The following is an 18,301-nucleotide window of genomic DNA, read 5'->3' on the forward strand; positions in this document are numbered from 1 at the left end:
TTTGTCCTCAGCCACTTTGGAGTTTGTGGCTACAACCTGTCATGTAGTGTGGTAACCAATCTCTAAAATGGCCTCAACATTTCCTCTGCTCCCTGTACATTCACTCTGCTCCTCACATCAAAAGGTAGATACTATCTCTCCTTCTGAATCTGGGATGATCTGATGATTGATTTGACCAATAGAAGATGGAGAAAGTAACATGTGGGGCAGCTCTTGGACTCCAGCCACCATGTGAAAAGGCCAAGCCACAAGCAGAGGCCATGGAAAGGGGAACTAAAGTGCTCAGAATAACAGTTCCGGCTCCCAAGCAACCACTGTATGAGAGTGATCTTAAATATTCTGTTCCATTTGAGTCCCCAGATGACGGTGGCCCCCGCTATAATAGGTAACATAATAGTTGTTGTTTTATGATATAAGGTACTGAAATGGTTTTTAATGCAGCAATAGGACTAAAACATTTAGTTTTGTTGTACATGTTGTCCATGGTTTTCAGCTTTGCTGTCTAGCTGCTCTGTCTGTTTTTATGTGGGAATTTGGAGAGATCCTAAAACAACATCCTATAACACCCTTCACAAAAATCTTCCCAGAATCCGCTCTGATATAAGATTATAAGGTTCTCCTAGGATAGACCTCAGTCAAGACCTATGAAACCACCAGAGAGTGTAATTCAGAACCAGAACAGAACATAGGGAATTTATAGTTTCCGCCTATGAAGTTTAGTCTTTTAATCAGCCCTGTATGAAAATAGACTCTCCTATCCCCATTTTCTAGCCCCAACCTCTTTACAGTTCACAGTGAAAAAGTTAAAAATCCATGAATTTGATGTTAGTTTTTTGGGTGACGTTGGGCACCCCAATTCTCCAGAACCAGGTTGGTAGGAGCATCAACTAAAATTACCAATAATCAAAACACTTTCAAAAAAAGTCAGCATGAATCATGTGGGTACGGCAGGCAAGCTAATAGTATGGCCCACTTAAAAACCATTCATTCATTCATTCATTCATTCATTCACTCATAAAACTGTATATTGAGTGTTTACTATGACCCAGGAACCTAGATATTAGGACAATATACACTAGTAAATAAAGCAAACATCCCCGCTCCTGGGGAAGTTAAATTCAGGTGACTTATATTCTTTAAGTATTTGTCCGGTGGTCTTTCTGCTGTTACTTGAGCATGCTCCTTGGGAGGTGTTCACCTCCCTTCCAGCTCCCCGCACAGCCTTCAGCACACTCCTCGAAGAGTCCTGGCCAATACCGTTTAAATTCATTTCATTACATTGTCAGGGATGGCAGGGAGTGCCTTGGAAATTGGTTCCTCCAGTTGCTACCCAACTTGTCTTTCTTTTAATCTAATCCTGATTTCAGAGCCACCAGCATTAAAACCAAAATGTGGCAGGTAGTCGGCGGGGAGTAATGAAGTGCTGCATTTAAATTATTTTCAATTAAAAACGAAAGTTACTTTGGGTGGTGCTTTAACATTTCCAATCACCACAGAATTCTGTAAGGGGATATTTTGTTAGATTAGTAAGAATTTTGCATCTTTGTGTGTACAGGGGGGTAGGGAGATGCGAGGAAAAGGAGATGAGTGGTAGAGGTTTTTAAAGGATGAGAAGGGCAAGAATAAAAGCCCATCTTCTCAACACCAACAATTTAGGCAAATATAGCATTTTAGTAAATTCTTCATGTACAACCTGAAAATGTACATTAACAGGAAACTTTGTACCCACTCCTGACTCTCCTTTTCCCATCCTCGGATCTGCTGGGATCTGCCAGGGGGTGGAAGACATTGTCATTGTTTATAATGCTCATAAGCCTGCATGGATGTGAATGGCATATATTTAGAAATGAAAATAAAGCTTTAGGAAGATCTTCAATTTAATGGAAACTAGTCTAGTCATTTGAGAACCACAAGAGCTTTTTAGGGAAATCTGCTTCTGCAAGCTGGAGGAAGTGTGGGTGTACTGGAGTCCCGGTCACACCTTGTGATGTCAGTCACCTCCAGGCCGCAGCTGATTGGCTGTGAAGAGCTGAAGCAGAGTTTAAATTCCTGCACCCTCAGAGAAGTGTTCAGAACCTCAACACAAGAGTGGCTTCATTGTCACAGATTTCCTCAGCCTGATTGTTGAGACATTTGGGGCAAAGTCTTTGTGAATTGAAGAGGGTAAGACATTTTCATTGTTTAGTTTTTTAAATGACTTCTGCTGTGTTATTTGGAAAATATTAACTATGTGTATATGTTGAGTAGTATTATGCCATGCAGAGAAAGATGGGAGAGCTGCGCCTTGGGTAAAAACCACTCCATTTTGTGTCGGTTGTTTGTGCCACAGTAAATAAAGATGTTAAAATGACAGGTTAAGTCATTAGAGACAGGTGCTCTTCTCAGTGATACTTTAATTAGATCTCTGCATGAAAAGGAAAGTTTACTAATCAGGAAGCAGATGGAAAGTCATTTGGAAGTTTTGCCTTAATTAGCAAAACAAATACAACTTTTACAATTAGGTTTTATGTGTATAGTTATGTTCATGGCCTATAAGATGTTATAAAAGAATCTAAACTAGACTGGCAGAACTTTCAAAATATGGTCTTTTAAATGGAAAATCATGTAATGCTATTCATCCAATAATATTCATTATGAACTGAGTAGCTGAAAGGAGATGCTAAGACCACTGACTTAAACCAAGGGTGTGATAATTATACTGCTTTTCTATTGTCTAGCTGGGTATTCATGTTAGTATGATGCTTTGCATGCAGTCAGAGTTCAATAAATTTTGAATATAACTGTCTTTTAAAAAACCTTTCCTAGTGTAGAGGATTTAGGAGTATATATACTCTGTCCATCTGTATTTTTATTTGCTGCATTTATTCCACTTTTTCACGTATATCAGAAGTGTCTGTCTTCCACAACAGAGTGAGAGCTGTGGTCAGGCAATGCTTTCTGCATGACATTTAGAAGATCCCAAGTGTAAGAGCAACATTTTGAGCACTCCTTTTCATCAGGAGCTATAACTTCTGGTGATCCAAACTTTCTGGTTTACTGAGGGCTAAGTAGACTATGCTACTTTGATCTGGTTGGTTAAAATATGTAAACAAACAAACAGTGCTCATTAGAAACCCCCAAAATGGTGATGGAGACCAATGCACTGCATATGCTGAGAGGCCTTCCACATCTATATTTAATTTGGGGACACCTAGGAGTTATTTTACTGTGGTTGAAAGCATATAACAACAGATTGATTGTAGCTGACCTCAAGACAACTACGACTGGAATGATTGGAAATTTTTATTGGTTTATTTGTTTGGCTTTCTGAATTCCTGACAGAATTCATGTCCTGGCCAAATTCCACTTTATTTTTGAAGAGTAATAATGAAACAAGTTTTATCTAATGGCGTTTCTGGGTAGCTGGGTTCTGGGTAATTTTGCTTTTGTAAGACCAGCTTATTATTATTACACACTGCTGTATACTCAAGCACCTAGAACAGTGTCTGGCTCATAGGATGTTCTCAATAGATATTTATTGACTGCTAAGAAATGGATATATTATTCATTAGTATTATTAAGGTTGACAACATAAGTCAAAAATAAGCAAAATAAGCATGAAATATTGAGCTTATGATTTTTCAAGTTTTTCATTTCCTTCTGTTAGCCTATCTCTTTCATTTTAGTTTACATAAAAGAAAACATCTACCTTATAAGTGAATATTAACTTTGAGGAAATTCTGGAACAAGATTCCTTACTTAAGAGTGTGAAGAAGTTCTGGCTACACTTGAGGGTGGCCAGAGAGGGAAGGGACTGCAATCCCCTTCCCCAGGTCTTAAACATTTTGGATCTTTTCAACTCTGGGAAAACAACTCATAAAGATTGAAAACCTCTAATACACACACTACCTTCGAAACAGGTGGAATTCACATTGAGGTTGTTGATTTTCTTTTGTCACACGTTTTCATTGTAGTATGACAGTGCGTGCAATGTAGAAATGACGTTTACCAATTACTGAAGAAGCACTTGGGGTTCTGGACTCATCTTTCAGGCTTGTAGCTATTTTGCTCATTTCTTACTTAGAATAGAGCTACCGCATGTCTGCTTCTAGTTTTTTGGGGGTGGTAGGTAAAAAGCTTATAAAAGTTTGGAGCTCTCATTTGGGATATACTTCACACAAGTGTATTCTTATCAAATAAGATTTTTGATAGGTAAATTCTTCTCAAAAATACTAATTGAAAACCTAATACATATAAGGTTTAAGCTCTGACTTTCTTTAATGCTTGACAGCAGACTATATTCTATGGGAGGCAACATCGGCTCTCTCAAGACCCCAGGGTGTATTTTATTTTAGTTTACCAGACTTCCACTTCGAAAATTACAACTTTGAGTCAGGGCGCTAAATGGCATTTCTAGAAGCATGAGCAAGTTACTGCGTCTTCTTTATGTTTCATAATATTCTATCCTTGAGAAACTCAACACTGGAAGTACATACTCCCATCATAAAACACACCACATTCATTGGTGTAGAGCATCACCTCATTATGTTGTTGTTTAGATAAGAGAGAAGCAAAAGAAAATACGAGAGGAGAACCCAATATTTGTTAGCTTCTTGGACTATTTGCTGGTTTTCAGAGCACCATGAGATTCTCTCTCTATTCAAATTTCACTGTGAAAATTAAAATGGGTGGCCCCTCCTGATCATTTGACCTATGAAATGAAAACCATTGGCACCACAGTTATTTTGAGAGTCTCGTATTCGGGAGAAACTTTCCTTTCCTTAAGAAATGAACCTAAGGAGTTAAAAAAAAATTTTGATTGTGGGAACTAAAGGGAAGTATAGGGGAGGAAAAAATTTCCTCTGTCCTCTTAGGGTCTCTGGCTGAGCCTAAGAATTAAACTGGCACAAGACAGGTTAACAGGAAAAAAGCATACAAGTTTTATTAAAATTTTTACGTGTACATGGGCACCTTCACAAGGGACTGAGGACCTGAAGAAGTGACCGGAGCAGAAGCTTTTACACCTTTTAGGCAAAGAAACAATACATTTGTGAAGAAGTGACAAGACTCAGGGGTTTGGCCTAGGGCAGTAGATTGTGGAGAAGTAACGAGGAAGATCGGGTTCGTTTAACAAGATTTGTCTGCACGCACTTCCCTCAGCCTCGAGTCCATCTCTGGTGATGAGAGTGCCTTCCCTCCTCCTGGGACAGGGAGGGCACATTTCACGTGAGAGATTCATCTCCTGCTTCCAGGAAGGAAAAGGAAGGCACTTTCTCAAGTGCCTTCAGCTCAAAATAATTTTTATGTCTGAGACATATTTTGGGATGAGATATTCTGGTTTCCTTTAGAAGTGATATCTGTTGAATTAGGCTTCTTTTAGGGGCAGCTGAACATTTTCATATGTTTTCTCTGTTGATATTAGGGGAAGGATTTGAAAAAGAAATAAAAATAATATCAAAGCACAAAGACTGATATGAAGCATGCTTAATTAGCATAAAGAAAATAACACAAAGAATAGCTATGTAGACAAGGAGTAACGCTCAAGATGCAGGATGAGAGGTTCAGTTGGACCATTTGAGCTTCATGAAGGTAGAAATGAGGACCCTTCTCAGTCTCCTTGTCTTAGGATTTCTATTGTTTTCTTGAATAAATTAAAAAAATTAGATTAGATGACTTCTTGAACCCAATGTTTCAGACATTATTCCGTGTGTTCAGACATTACTGAATAAGGTACTATTATTTCTTAGATCACTTGGAGCACCTTAAAAACAAACCCATGCTTGTTCCCACCCCTGGGGAATGGATTTGTTAGCCTGTGGTGGGATTTGTGCACTGGTAGTACTTTAAATCTCCCCAGGTGATACTGATTTACAGCCAAAATCGGGACTCTCTGGCTTAGAACTTTTGTCACCAGATTGTATATATTTAACATTTAAAGTCACAAATCAGCAAAAGTGAAGTCTGAAATTAGCCTGCAGGACCTTCCACAAAGTGTATGGGTATCCATTTGACAAGTCTGTTAGGGCAGCCCCAGGGCTCAAGAGTGCAGGGCAAATTATTTTCCTTTTAAATCATTTCAATAACTTTTTCCATTAGCATCTAGGACATCTATGTTTAGATATAGGGCAAATTGTTTTCCAAACCACCAGTTCCTGAAGTGTGAAATGAAGCCACCCTCCAGGAGAATACAGTTTGATATGGCAGGTTTCTCTCAGTGTGATTCACAAGTGTATCCCAAATCTCTAATCTTCCCTGGATTCTTCAGTACTGTGAATGACACTTAAACAATTTAGCATAATCATGTATAATGTATGACTAAAAGTAGCACGGTGGATATTAAATGCTTTCTGGAGCTGTAACATGAAGCCTGCCGTAATGCATCTTTTGAAGATGAAGGGAAAAAAATGCAAAACCAAGCTGTTTCGTTTAGACGTTATTATGAGGTTATAAATGTGACTGAGGAGCTGTGTGTGTGTGTGTGTGTGTGTGTGTGTGTGTGTGTGTTAAGACAAATGCCCACCACCTATCAATGGTATCAATAAATGTAGTTTTTTGGTGGAAAGATATTTGCCAGTCTGTTCTGCCACACTGGGCTGCATAATTATTATAAAAGTGAATGGTCAGAAATTTCTCTATTGCTTTTCCTTTACTTTTCCTCCATTTGCCATATTTTATGTGTTAGTGAAGAAGTATTTACAGAGCTCCTCATTGAAAAGTTTTCAATTTATCTCTTAGGAGTGAGGCTTTTTTTAGAAACCGCTCTACTGAGATATAATTCACTCATATACCTCACTCATTTGAAATATACCATTCAATGGTTTTTCATATATTCATAGTTATACAACCTTCACCAAAATCAATTTTAGAACATTTTCTCTATGTTCAAAATTTACCCCTTAGCTGTCACCACAACCCATCTTCTCCAGCCCTGGGCAAACACTTATTTACTTTCTGTCACTATAGATTTACCTATTGTGGATTTTTCGTATGAATGGAATCATACAATATGTGGTCTTTTGTGCCTGGCTTCTTTCACTCAGTATAATGTTTGCAAGGTAGCATGTATCAGTACTCCATTCCTTTTTATGGCTGAATAATATTCCACATGGTGCATTTTGTTTATCCATTCATCAGTGGATGGACATATGGATGAGTTTATTTTTTTAATAGGAAGAAAGTGTTAAAAATTTGAAACTCCTATATTTCTTTAGCATGGAGAAAAGTATCTTCTGTCTTTCATCACAGGTAGAGGTGACACATTTGGCAATGAAGACGAGCATCCTGCTTATGTTCCTGTGGGGGTTGTCCTGTGCTCTCCCAGTAAGTATCAGGGTAGAGAGGCGTGAAAAAACTGTTTATACCTGAAAGTGCACACATTTCATTGGCTATGAGCCAAAGTGGCTGTGTATGTTCCAGTCAGATGAAAATAGTAGCCTCTTAGGAAGCTCTTTTCTTTAAAATATCATCCGAATCATTCCTTATTCTGTTCAGTTGCTGTTCATATAGTTAGGATGCTCATTTTTCTTCCTCATAAGCAGTGGTTCTCAAAGCATCATTCCCCAGACCAGTCCCATCAGCATCAACTAAGACCTTGTTAGAAATATAAATTCTTAGGTCCTCCATCAGACCTACTGAACCAGACTCTCCAGGGATGGGGCACAGCAATTTGTGTTTTAACAAGGCCTCTAGGTGATTCTGATGCAATGCTAAAATTTGACTAATACTGCTCCTAAGTATGAGAAGTGTTAATAGCTGCTACCTTGGAAATTTCTGTGGGCTGACCATGTGTGATAAATTTTCCAGGTAGCCAGGTATCAAAATACTGAATCTAAGAGCTCTGAAGAATGGAAGGTGAGTAGAAAAGATTTTTGGAAATATTTTTATTTATTTATTTAAAAATTTTATTTATGTATTGGCTGCATTGGATCTTTGTTGCTGCACGCGGGCTTCCTCTAGTAGTGGCAAACAGGGACTATTCTTCATTGCAGTGTGTTGGCTTCTCTTGTTGTGGAGCCCAGGATCTAGGAGCACAGGCTTCAGTAGTTGTGTCACATGGGCTCAATAGTTGTGGCTCACAAACTCTAGAGCACGGGCTCAGTAGTTGTGGCACACGGGATTACTTGCTTCTCGGCATGTGGGATCTTCCTGGACCAGGGATCGAACCTGTGTCCCCTGCATTGGCAGGCGGATTCTTAACCACTGCGCCACAAAATCCCAGAAATATTTTTACTTTAACATGTTATTAGTATAACCAAGTTGGCTTCGTTGCAAATGTTGAAACTACTAATGACTTAATGAACACATTAATAACCTAAGAAATAGGGAGTAAGGGCTATAATTTCTAGTTCTTATAAGAAAATGTAGATCATATAATGCTTCAACTCCAACTTCATAGTACAATTTGGTGAGGAAGCATTTTTTCCTTTAGCTTTATTTCCATGATTGGTTTGTATAGTAGTGCAAGGTGATGGGTTGACAATGAACCAAGATTGTCCTGGAAGGATTAGGACTAGAAATCTGTTTTTCAGATATTTGGTAGGCAGGAGTTTAGGAGGTCAAGTCCCAGAAGGTGAGAAGAGAAAGAAGAATGAGAGAACATGAGAGTCTTTGGAGTTTATTGAGTGTTGGCTTTGAATAACCCAATAGTTATTAACTCTCAATAACTCAAGAACCATTGCCAGACATGGTTCTGTGTGTTTTGCATGTGTGATGTTTCTCAATCTTCACAGTGCCCCCAGTGAATTAGGTGTTGTATTTTCTGTGTTCAGACACAGAGAGTAAGCTAGTCTGTCTAGGTTATGTGGTTAATTAGTGTTAGAGCCAGACTCTGAACCCAGGTCACTCTGACTCCAGAATTCATATTCTTTGCTGGGGTGTTGTATCCCTCTTGGGAAGGGGCCAGGTCTAGGAAGTCAGTGGCTTTTCAAGATTGGAACTACAGTTGTCACTCTATATCCACAGGGGATTTTAGTTCCAGGACCCCCTCGGATACCAAGATCCAAGGATGTTCAAGTCCCTTATTTACAATGGTGTCGTATTTGCGTATAACCTGCACACATCCTCATGTGCACTTTAAATCATCTCTAGATTACTTACAATACCTAATACAATGTAAATGCCACGTAAATAGTTGCTGGAGTGCAGCAAATACAAGTTTCACGTTTTGGAAACCTCCAGAGGTTTCTTTCTTTTCCCCTTTCTTTAAAAATATTTTTGATCTGAGGTTGGCTGAGTCCGTGGACGTGGAACCCATGGATATGAAGGGCTGACTGCGGGAATAAGGGTTAAAATCTCAACCTCAATCAGAATTTTTTTTCATTATCTTGTTTCCTGCTGGCTTTTACGTATGACACAGCTAGGGCGCAATGCTGTTAGTGATGGCAAGATAATGTCAGAGGCCTGAGATGGGGTCCTACCCCTGCTTGAGGCTGGAATAGACATTGCAGGATTTCTTACATGAACATTCATCAGGGACGTCCTTAGGCTGGTTTATTTAAAAGAAGCTGCTGTGGATCCTTTCTCTCATTCAGCCAGAGTACCACAAACATGCTCTGATCTCAAGTCGAGACTTGGCATGAGAAAAATACCAATGTCTTGCCCCTTCTACCCCTTAATTCCAAATGCTAAGTGACTGGAGTAGAGTCTGCCGTGGTGCCTGCTGCAGTGTCACAGGGCAAAGATTTAAAGTGACGATAGCTCCTTCCTCTAGGAGCTATCCCAGCCCAACATCGCTGAGAGGCTTGTTGAAGACATGCTGACAGCAGCTCTTCTCTGCTCTACTTTGCACCTTGGGATCTTCATACCATCGTTCAGTGGCTTTGTGCCACATAGGATTTGGGATTTTGTGATGCTCAAGGGGAAGGGGGAGAGTAGATGGGGAGAGGGCACCAGAGGCGGTACAGGCATTCTCAGAGTTCTTAGCAGATTAAAGAAAGTGAAATAAATCAGAACTATGACTAATTAAGTTTCAGATTTAGCATTTGTTATTTTGGTGATCTTATATGACTCAAGAGACGTGGCTTTTTTCAATTCAGTTTTGTCTACTATTGAATTTTATAAAGTGGATGTTCTCAAAATGGATAATTTCTTCAGCTTATATCATATTAAATACCTTTCAAGATGCTTCTGTAGCATCTTTTTTTAATTAATTAACTAATTAATTAGTTTATTTTATTGGCTGTGTTGGGTCTTTTTTGCTGTGCACGGGCTTTCTTTAGTTGCGGTGAGTGGGGGCTACTCTTCGTTGTGGTGCACAGGTTCCTCATTGCCGTGGCTTCTCTTGTTGCAGAGCACAGGCTCTAGGCACGTGGGCTTCAGTAGTTGCAGCACATGGGCTCAATAGTTGTGGCACACGGGCTTAGTCGCTCCGCGGCATGTGGGATCTGCCTGCAGCAGGGATCAAACTGGTGTCCCCTGCATTGGCAGGCGGATTCTTAACCACTGCGCCACCTAGGAAGCCCTTCCACAGCATCTTGAATTGCTGTGAGCAATTTCATCCTCACAGCAACCATGTGCAATAAGCACAGTGGTTGCTAATATTCTTAATTTACAAATAAGAAACTGACATAGATAGGTGAAGTGAGTTGTCCAAATTTACATAGAGTGACCAACCATTGTAGTTTACCTGAGACTTAGATGTTTCCTGGAACACATGAATTTCAGTGCTAGCATCAAGACAGTTTTCAGGGCTAAAACCCAAGTCAAGGAGCTAATTGAGACTTAAATCTGGGTTTGTGAGTTCCAATGCTATTTTTCCTAGCTTACATTTCCTCTAGGTTGTATATTTTTCTTTAAAGAAATTATATTTTTCTCTAAGTATCAGAAATACAAAAATCTTCTAGGTTTTTTATATCACAAGATCTTAAGACCATTGGTCATCTCACATTCTTTTTTTAGCTATTTCATTATAAAATATCGTTAATACTCATGTGAATATAAAATATATATCAATAAACTAAAAAACCTAAAGTTATTCTAAATATTTGCAATGATATGATCCATCTGTGAAAGAGTAACTTGTTTTCCTTCCTTTTTTACAGGGTCATTTGGCTCAGACACCAACACCACCTTTGGTAACTATTTCATTTATTTTTTGTCATAAACATCTCATGAAATCACTCTTCTCATCATCACAGGCCATTTGGAAAGTAGTAAATCCAAACCACAAGCGATTGATGTGTCATATTTTTTTCTTTCTTCAGTAATTACTAACATGAAACATAAACATTTTTTTTCTTTTTAGGAGAGCAGTGAGTCATCAGAAGAAAGTAAAGTTAGCTCAGAGGAACAGGTAATTAAACAAACCTTTCTTAACTTTCCAGTCTACTTAGGAATCGAAGGAAATGATGTTATATTAAATTACCTAGTGACCGTTCTAAATATAATATTTTCTAACCTTTGGTTATCCTGGCTAAATAGTCCCATAAAATAGGAAGGGAAAAATGACTGGGAGAATTGGAGAAGAGGTGGACATGCTCTTCATTCCATATTTATCACCGAGGCCAGATGATAGACATTGCAGCCCTAAATATCCCTCTAGTTAAAGACAACACACACACACACACACACACACACACACACACACACACACGCACAGAGTCATAGACTCTGTAAGACAAGTAATTGCTCACTCATAAATCTCAAATGTTAGTTTTAGAATTGGAGCACTTCGGATGACGCAAAGTGTTCTGGTTAATGTGAGATACTTGCTGGGCCTGGAGACCACCTCTGTGCCCAGGATCCTGCTGGAGGAGAGAATAGGAGAGCCCTGCGGAACCTTTAAGGAGACAGTTGCTTTAGTAACGACTTCTTTAAAATCGTCTCATCTGTGGCCCTGGGAGAGAGAAAAGCTGACTTAGCGTCCATTCCCTTTAGTAGAAAACTTGCCAGCTTCCTTCTTCTTTTTCTCCTCTTTCCCCTTTCCATCTTCTCTCTCCCTTCCCCACTCTCCTCCTCCTCCTCCTTTTTCTCCTTCTTTTCCTTTTTCTAAGACAATGTCATCGCTTTCTTAGCTGTCCTATCATTTAGACCAAACTCGACCCCACGGGGCTCCAGACATTCTAGGAACCAGGTTTCTCCCTGAAACTTTGACCCATGTTGCATTCTATACCTAATCAGAATCAGAAAATGAATTTAGGCTTTTACCACTATTTACTAAGGATTTCTCAGAGGAACATTTCATACGCTTATAAGCATAGAACTGGGGAAATGCTCTTTCCTGGGGACATTGTGATTTATTGCCTCTGTGTTCTCTGGGCTCTCAGATGACAACAACAGCTTGGGAGGGGTGCGGTATGTGCCTATGGTGGTAAGGAGAGCTAAACAGATGCTCAGTTCCAGCAGTTCAGTGTAAACCCTCACTAATGGAAGAGGTGTCATCACCCCGTTCTCCCGATTGGAAACTCAGACATTGATGAGTAGGGACACGTGGGAAAAGAAAAAAAAAGCAAGAATGTTCTGTTATAGGATATGGTAGAGAGAGAGCAGATTTTTCCAGAGCATAATGAATGAAGCCTCACTATCCTTCCTCATCTGAGTAGAGCATCCAATTGTTTTACTTCCGGGGGTCATCTCTCTGAGCTCACACTTAGAACTAACCTGCCTTGGTGGTCACACTAGCAGCAGTCCTTCAGCTGAGCCTCCTACAGGCAACTCTCTGCCTGTGTGAATGAGGTATAAACATGGTTTCAGTGAGATTTATACCTTACTACAATATTATACTTTCATTTTAGCTAAAGGTTTCACCCACCTGCCCTAATACATTCCCCCCGCCCTGAGTTGACCAGAAAAAAAATTTGTCATTTTAAAATCACCCAATATTTTTAAAAACTCTGTTTTAAACCAAACAACTTGATGAATGAGTATTATAAACTAATTCTTTAATTTACAAAAAATTATCTGAACGTATCCTTGAAGGACTCACACTTGAATATGATTTGAGTTTTTTTTTTTTAAATTAATTTATTTTTTTGGGGGGGGTACACCAGGTTCAATCATCTGTTTTTATACACATATCCCCGTATTCCCTCCCTTCCTTGACTCCCCCCCTCGAGTCCCCCCCACCCTCCCCGCCCCAGTCCTCTAAGGCATCTTCCATCCTCGAGTTGGACTCCCTTTGTTATACAACAACTTCCCACGGACTATTTTACAGTTGGTAGTATATATATGTCTGTGCTGATTTGAGTTTTATAAATGTGATTTCTATAAATTTTTGGAGAACGCTTTTGCAGCATTGACTGAACCGTGCCTATATAAAATGGAATGACTTGACTTTCAGCTTCTCTTCCTTCCTTTTTAACCCCTGGTTGAGACATTTGTGAGCCATAAAATGGAACATGACCTAGATGAGGGACATAGGAAGGAGAAAGCAGAAAGAGCCTAGACGGGGATCAAGGAACGCCCTGGACAGCAGCTCGGGCTAACCCTATCTGTTAAACCCCAGCTCCAGGCAAATGAAGACTCCAGTGACAGCACTGAATCAGAGGAGGGCCTGGGCCTTGAGGACCGGCAATACATTCACAGACCAGCCGGTGGCCTTTCTGGGCGTGGGGGAAAAGAAGGCGATGATAAAGACGATGGTGAAGACGAGAGTGGAGACGACACCTTTGGGGACGACGACGGCCTGGGACCGGAAGAGAGACGAGGAGGGGCGTCCCGCCTCAGACGCGATGAGGACTCTGCGGACACCACAGGATCCAGGGAGCACAGTGCCCCCCAAGGGGAAGACGGTGCCCAAGATACCACCAGCGAGAGCAGGGACCTTGACCGTGAGGACGAAGGGGACAGCGGGCCTGAGGGAGGTGACTCCACTCCGGACCGTGAGAGTGAGGAGCGCTGGGTGGGAGGCGGCAGTGAGGGGCTTGGTAGCCACGGGGACGGGTCTGAGTTTGACGATGAAGGAATGCAGAACGATGACCCGGACGCCTTCAGGAGCGAGAGAAGCAACTCCCGAATCAGTGCTGCCCACATCAAGTCAAAAGAATTGAGGGGGATCCGTGAGGAGCGCGCAAGCGCTCAGGAGTCCAGGGAAAGCCCAGCAGTGGGGTATCCCAGCAGGAAACTTTCCAGGAAGTCTCGCATTGCTGGGGAAGATGGCAGAGGTGAGCTTGATGATAGCAACACAATGGAAGAAATCATGAGTGACTCTACAGAATACCCCGACTCCAAAGAAGCTGGCCTCGACCAATCCAGGGAACGCAGCCAGAGTGAATCTCAACAAGACAGCGAGGAGAATCAGTCCCCAGAAGACAGCCAGAATGTCCAAGACCCCAGCAGTGAGTCTAGTCAAGAGGTTGACCTGCCTTCTCAAGAAAACAGTAGTGAATCTCAGGAAGAGGTAGTGGGTGAGTCCAGGGGTGACAACCCGGATAATGTCACCAGTCACTCAGAACAAGATGAGGAAGCTAGTGACTCCGGTGAAGAGGACAGCTTGGATAAACCCTCTAATTCGGAGAGCAGATCCAGAGAGGAGCAGGCTGACAGCGAGTCCAATGAGAGCCTCAGATCCTCGGAGGAAAGCCCGGAGTCCACCGAAGAGGAGAACAGTTCCAGCCAGGAGGGCACCCAGTCTCCCAGTACCTCCTCAGAGAGCCAGAGCCAGAGCCAGGAAAGCCAGTCCCAGGAGGACAGCCCGTCTGAGGAAGAGGAGGACAGCGATTCTCAGGACAGCAGCAACTCAAAAGAAGACAGCAACTCAACGGAGAGCACATCAAGCAGCGAGGAAGATATCCAGGCCAAAAACACTGAGATGGAAAGCAGGAAATTAACAGTGGATACTTATCACAACAAACCCATCGGGGATCAGGATGACAATGACTGCCAAGACGGCTATTAGCACGGGCGCTCCTGAGCGCTTCTCACATCTGGGAGTCTTGGGGGTTGGAGACTAGAGAAATCATGATAACTGTAATTTATTGATGTTTGTATCAGAAGCATAACCAGAGCCCATTTCTTTCTAAAGGGAAATGTTGGACATTATACTTGTTTCTAGGATGTCACTAAACCATAGAGGTTTCAATGATGGGGAACTTCACTAGAGTACCCTCAATGAGACCCAAAGCAAGGAAAGATGTGCATTATAGCTTCACAGCTGAAACAGTTCCTAACTCATTTACCTAACACAGAGTTATTGAGATTCTGTTGTGTACCAGGCACTGTGCCAGGTGCTGGGGATATAAAGAAGCTTAAGACTTGTTTCTTGCTCCTGAGGAGCTTATAGAGAGGTAGATAAAGCTAAAGAGGGATACATACGACAGAAGCAAAATTTATTACAATCCATTGTGGTGAGTACTATAACACAGGTATGAACAAAATATATGGGAGCACAGAAGAGAGGACCAGCTTTGCCTTGGAGAATCAGAGAGGGCTTCACAGCACAAAAGACACCAGAGCTGGCGCATTGCATAGGATTTCTCCATTTAAGGCAAGACGGTTCCATTTATTCTTGGTTTAAGCAATAGAAAATCCTATATGAATAAATATTTAGTTTGTGAAAGCACTTTCAAATTATGGCACAGTGAGGTATTTTGGATAAGCAAAACTTCTTTCTCAATTAATTTATCCTTTTCAATGTTTTTTGTGGAACTCCTGTGAGCATCGCCTGCCTGACCACCAGTGATGATATGGAGGAATGGGTGGGAGACAGAGTGGAAAAAGGAAATTCCTCTTTAAATAGACAACTTTCAGCTTACTTTTTTTTCTAAAATCAGTCTATGTGCAATGCTAGAAAAATCATTCTCAGAGTCCTTTGCCTGTGTTGTACATAACAAAATTGTGTGTATAGAATGCAAATGATTTTTGCCAAATACCCTTTGAAATGTTACCTCAATATAAAATATTTGTTTTGTAATAAAGGTGATAACATCCAGAAGAAGTATGTGCTTATTTTTTATAGTGATGTCAATTTTTAGGATATATTTACATGAAACAACTCTTCCTTTAAAACATTGCAAAATAGTCTATTAGCTTGCTCCCATTAAAACAAAATATTTGCTTACGTTATTTCCTGAAAATTTAATTTTATTTACAATTCAGGTAGCGCTTTGATAAAGTTACTTTACATGTTGCTTGTGATATTTCACTAAATATACCTGTTATAGATAAGGTAAAAAAAAAAAAGTTAAAAAAAAGTAGGAAGTGAACTCTTAGCTTTTATATAAGGCCATGCCAAAAGGTCATGGTATTTGGGTTTAACATTAGTTCTTGCTGGTCTCTCAGATCATCATAATCGTAAACTCTGGAAACTACAGGGATACACTTGTATATCCTCAAAGGAAAACTACCTTACCTCAGCACTTCCACTTTTCAAATGTGTTTTCACACACACTGCCACTAGAGCACATCAGAATTCCCTATAAATTCATGCAGAGAACCAAGATTTCCCAACCTGCAGTCTGACCCTTCCCATCCTTCACACAGCTCTGTTCCCTCACAATGTCAAAGCTATGGGTACTTGCAAGGATAAAATATATACAGTTTTCTAACCCTCTCCCTTGAGATTTTAATTCAGTAAATCTGGAGTGAAACCCCAACTTCTGTATTTTAAAAAGGATCCCAGGAGATTCTGAAGTAGCCCATCTGCACACCTACATTTGCACTCTCTGACTCTATGGATTACTTATCCGGCTTTATTAACCTACAGGTTCCTACCAACCCACAGCTTCTTCTGAGGAGAACTGCCCATGCACAGACCTCCTGCTTGCCTGAGACATAGATGACCAGGTTCTAGCCACTCAAGTGCTCCTCCTCACCACAGGTGATCGTATGGGCTGAGCACCCGGCCCGAGGGGAGTTGGCCAGCAGCCTCCAAGGAGGTGTGTTACAAAGGCTCTGCCTGAGCACGGATGATGGTGGCTTGAGTTCTAATCTAAATTTCCCTCCCTGGAGATTTAGATATTTAGGGAGAGAGATGTCAGAAAGTTGTCTGAATGCAAACGGGAAAACACAGAGAGGCAGAACTAGGGAGAAAGCTTAAGTCCATTAATGGTGGAGCACAAAGCTGAAAATTATTGAGCTCCTGATGCTGAGGGGGGCAAAATCATAATCCTCTTGATCTCATGCTTGGATCCTGAGTCTCCTACTGCCAATCAGGCCTTCTTGGGTCCCTGTGACATTCCTTCCTCTTAAGTGCCACCTGTATCCTTACAATACACCCACCTTTCTAAGGCTACTACCTAAGACAGTGTTTATTCCTTGCAACCAAAAAGCCTCATGAACTCAGACTCATGAACTTAGGTATTACGTTAGCCAGTGTTCTGAGGTCATATAACTTAATAGCTAAGTGAAGGAAGTACTGGACAACCTAGGTGGACCTTGGAGAATGAAAAAGAAAACTGGTGAGAAGCACATTCCAAGCAGAGGGAACAGAGAAGTAAATATATGAAATTGTTTATAGCATATTAAGTTATGATTTTTAAAATATGGTGTCACCAAAGCATTTGGAACAGAGGAATAGGGAAGGGAAGTGATAAGAGAAGAGATTGGAAAGGTGGGTCGGGATCTAAGATGAAGACCTCTGAATGCCAGATTAAGGAGAACACACTTCATTTTTACAGAATGCGTTCCTGGCATCAAGTTTTCATGTATTATTTTTCATACACATCACACACATCTTTAATGGATATTACAAACTCTCTACCCCTTTAAAAATGTATAAAAAATAAAGAAGAGCAAATGAAGCACAGAAAAGCTAAGTTAATTATTCCAGTTTAAAATCCAAAAAATGACAGCACCTGCTTTCTTTTCAGTTTGATAATGAGCCACTGAACGTTTCCAGCAGTGGGGTAACATTCATGAATATAGATTATGGCCTTATCTGCTTGCAATATAAGCAGAGGAAATGCTATATTCTCTGCTTGTTTTCCGCATATAAAGAACCCAAGAGCCTCTCAGTCATTTTCTAATGGCTTATTTTCCTAGACCTGTTACTTTGAAAGAGCCCGTTCTGAATGAGATTGAGTTATTTGTAATGAGGTGGATAGATCTAGAGTCTGTCATACAGAGTGAAGCAAGCCAGAAAGAGAAAAACAAATACTGTATGCTAACTCATATATACGGAATCTAAAAAAAAAAATGGTACTGATGAACCCAGTGACAGGGCACAAATAAAGATGCAGGTGTAGAGAACGGACTTGAGGACATGGGGTGGGAGGAGGGCAAAGGGGAAGCTGGGACGAAGTGAGAGAGTAGCATTGACATATATACACTACCAACTGTAAAAGTTGCTGCATAACACAGGGAGATAAACTCGATGATGAGTGATGACTTAGAGGGCCAGGATAGGGAGGGTGGGAGGGAGTCACGGGAAGGAGGGGACATGGGGATA

At 40.8% G+C, this 18,301-nt stretch overlaps 1 protein-coding gene across 2 annotated transcripts; it reads left to right on the forward strand.

Moving 5' to 3' along the window:
* Window positions 1–2,089: 2,089 nt before the first annotated feature.
* Window positions 2,090–15,780, forward strand: DMP1 (dentin matrix acidic phosphoprotein 1). 2 transcript variants are annotated; one of them, XM_057727720.1, is made up of 6 exons: window positions 2,090–2,163; window positions 7,225–7,299; window positions 7,783–7,830; window positions 11,019–11,051; window positions 11,222–11,269; window positions 13,421–15,780. In XM_057727720.1, exons 2-6 carry the CDS (start codon window positions 7,246–7,248, stop codon window positions 14,810–14,812), a joined length of 1,575 nt encoding a protein of 524 aa, XP_057583703.1. In that variant the 5' UTR covers window positions 2,090–2,163; window positions 7,225–7,245; the 3' UTR covers window positions 14,813–15,780. The 2 variants fall into 2 exon arrangements, with proteins under 2 accessions (XP_057583703.1, XP_057583704.1); XM_057727721.1 differs by having other exon boundaries at window positions 7,229–7,299.
* The last annotated feature ends 2,521 nt before the right edge of the window (window positions 15,781–18,301 follow it).

Source organism: Hippopotamus amphibius, chromosome 3, assembly GCF_030028045.1.
Source record: "Hippopotamus amphibius kiboko isolate mHipAmp2 chromosome 3, mHipAmp2.hap2, whole genome shotgun sequence".
NCBI lineage: Eukaryota > Metazoa > Chordata > Mammalia > Artiodactyla > Hippopotamidae > Hippopotamus > Hippopotamus amphibius.

What these genes read in the sequence shown, in the direction of transcription:
- DMP1 (XM_057727720.1), top strand. Translation starts at nt 7,246, where the DNA reads ATGAAGACGAGCATCCTGCTTATGTTCCTGTGGGGGTTGTCCTGTGCT. An exon ending in GGTTGTCCTGTGCTCTCCCA is followed by an intron (nt 7,300 to 7,782) that starts GTAAGTATCAGG and finishes TAAATTTTCCAG; the next exon opens with GTAGCCAGGTATCAAAATAC. An exon ending in AGACACCAACACCACCTTTG is followed by an intron (nt 11,052 to 11,221) that starts GTAACTATTTCA and finishes TTTTCTTTTTAG; the next exon opens with GAGAGCAGTGAGTCATCAGA.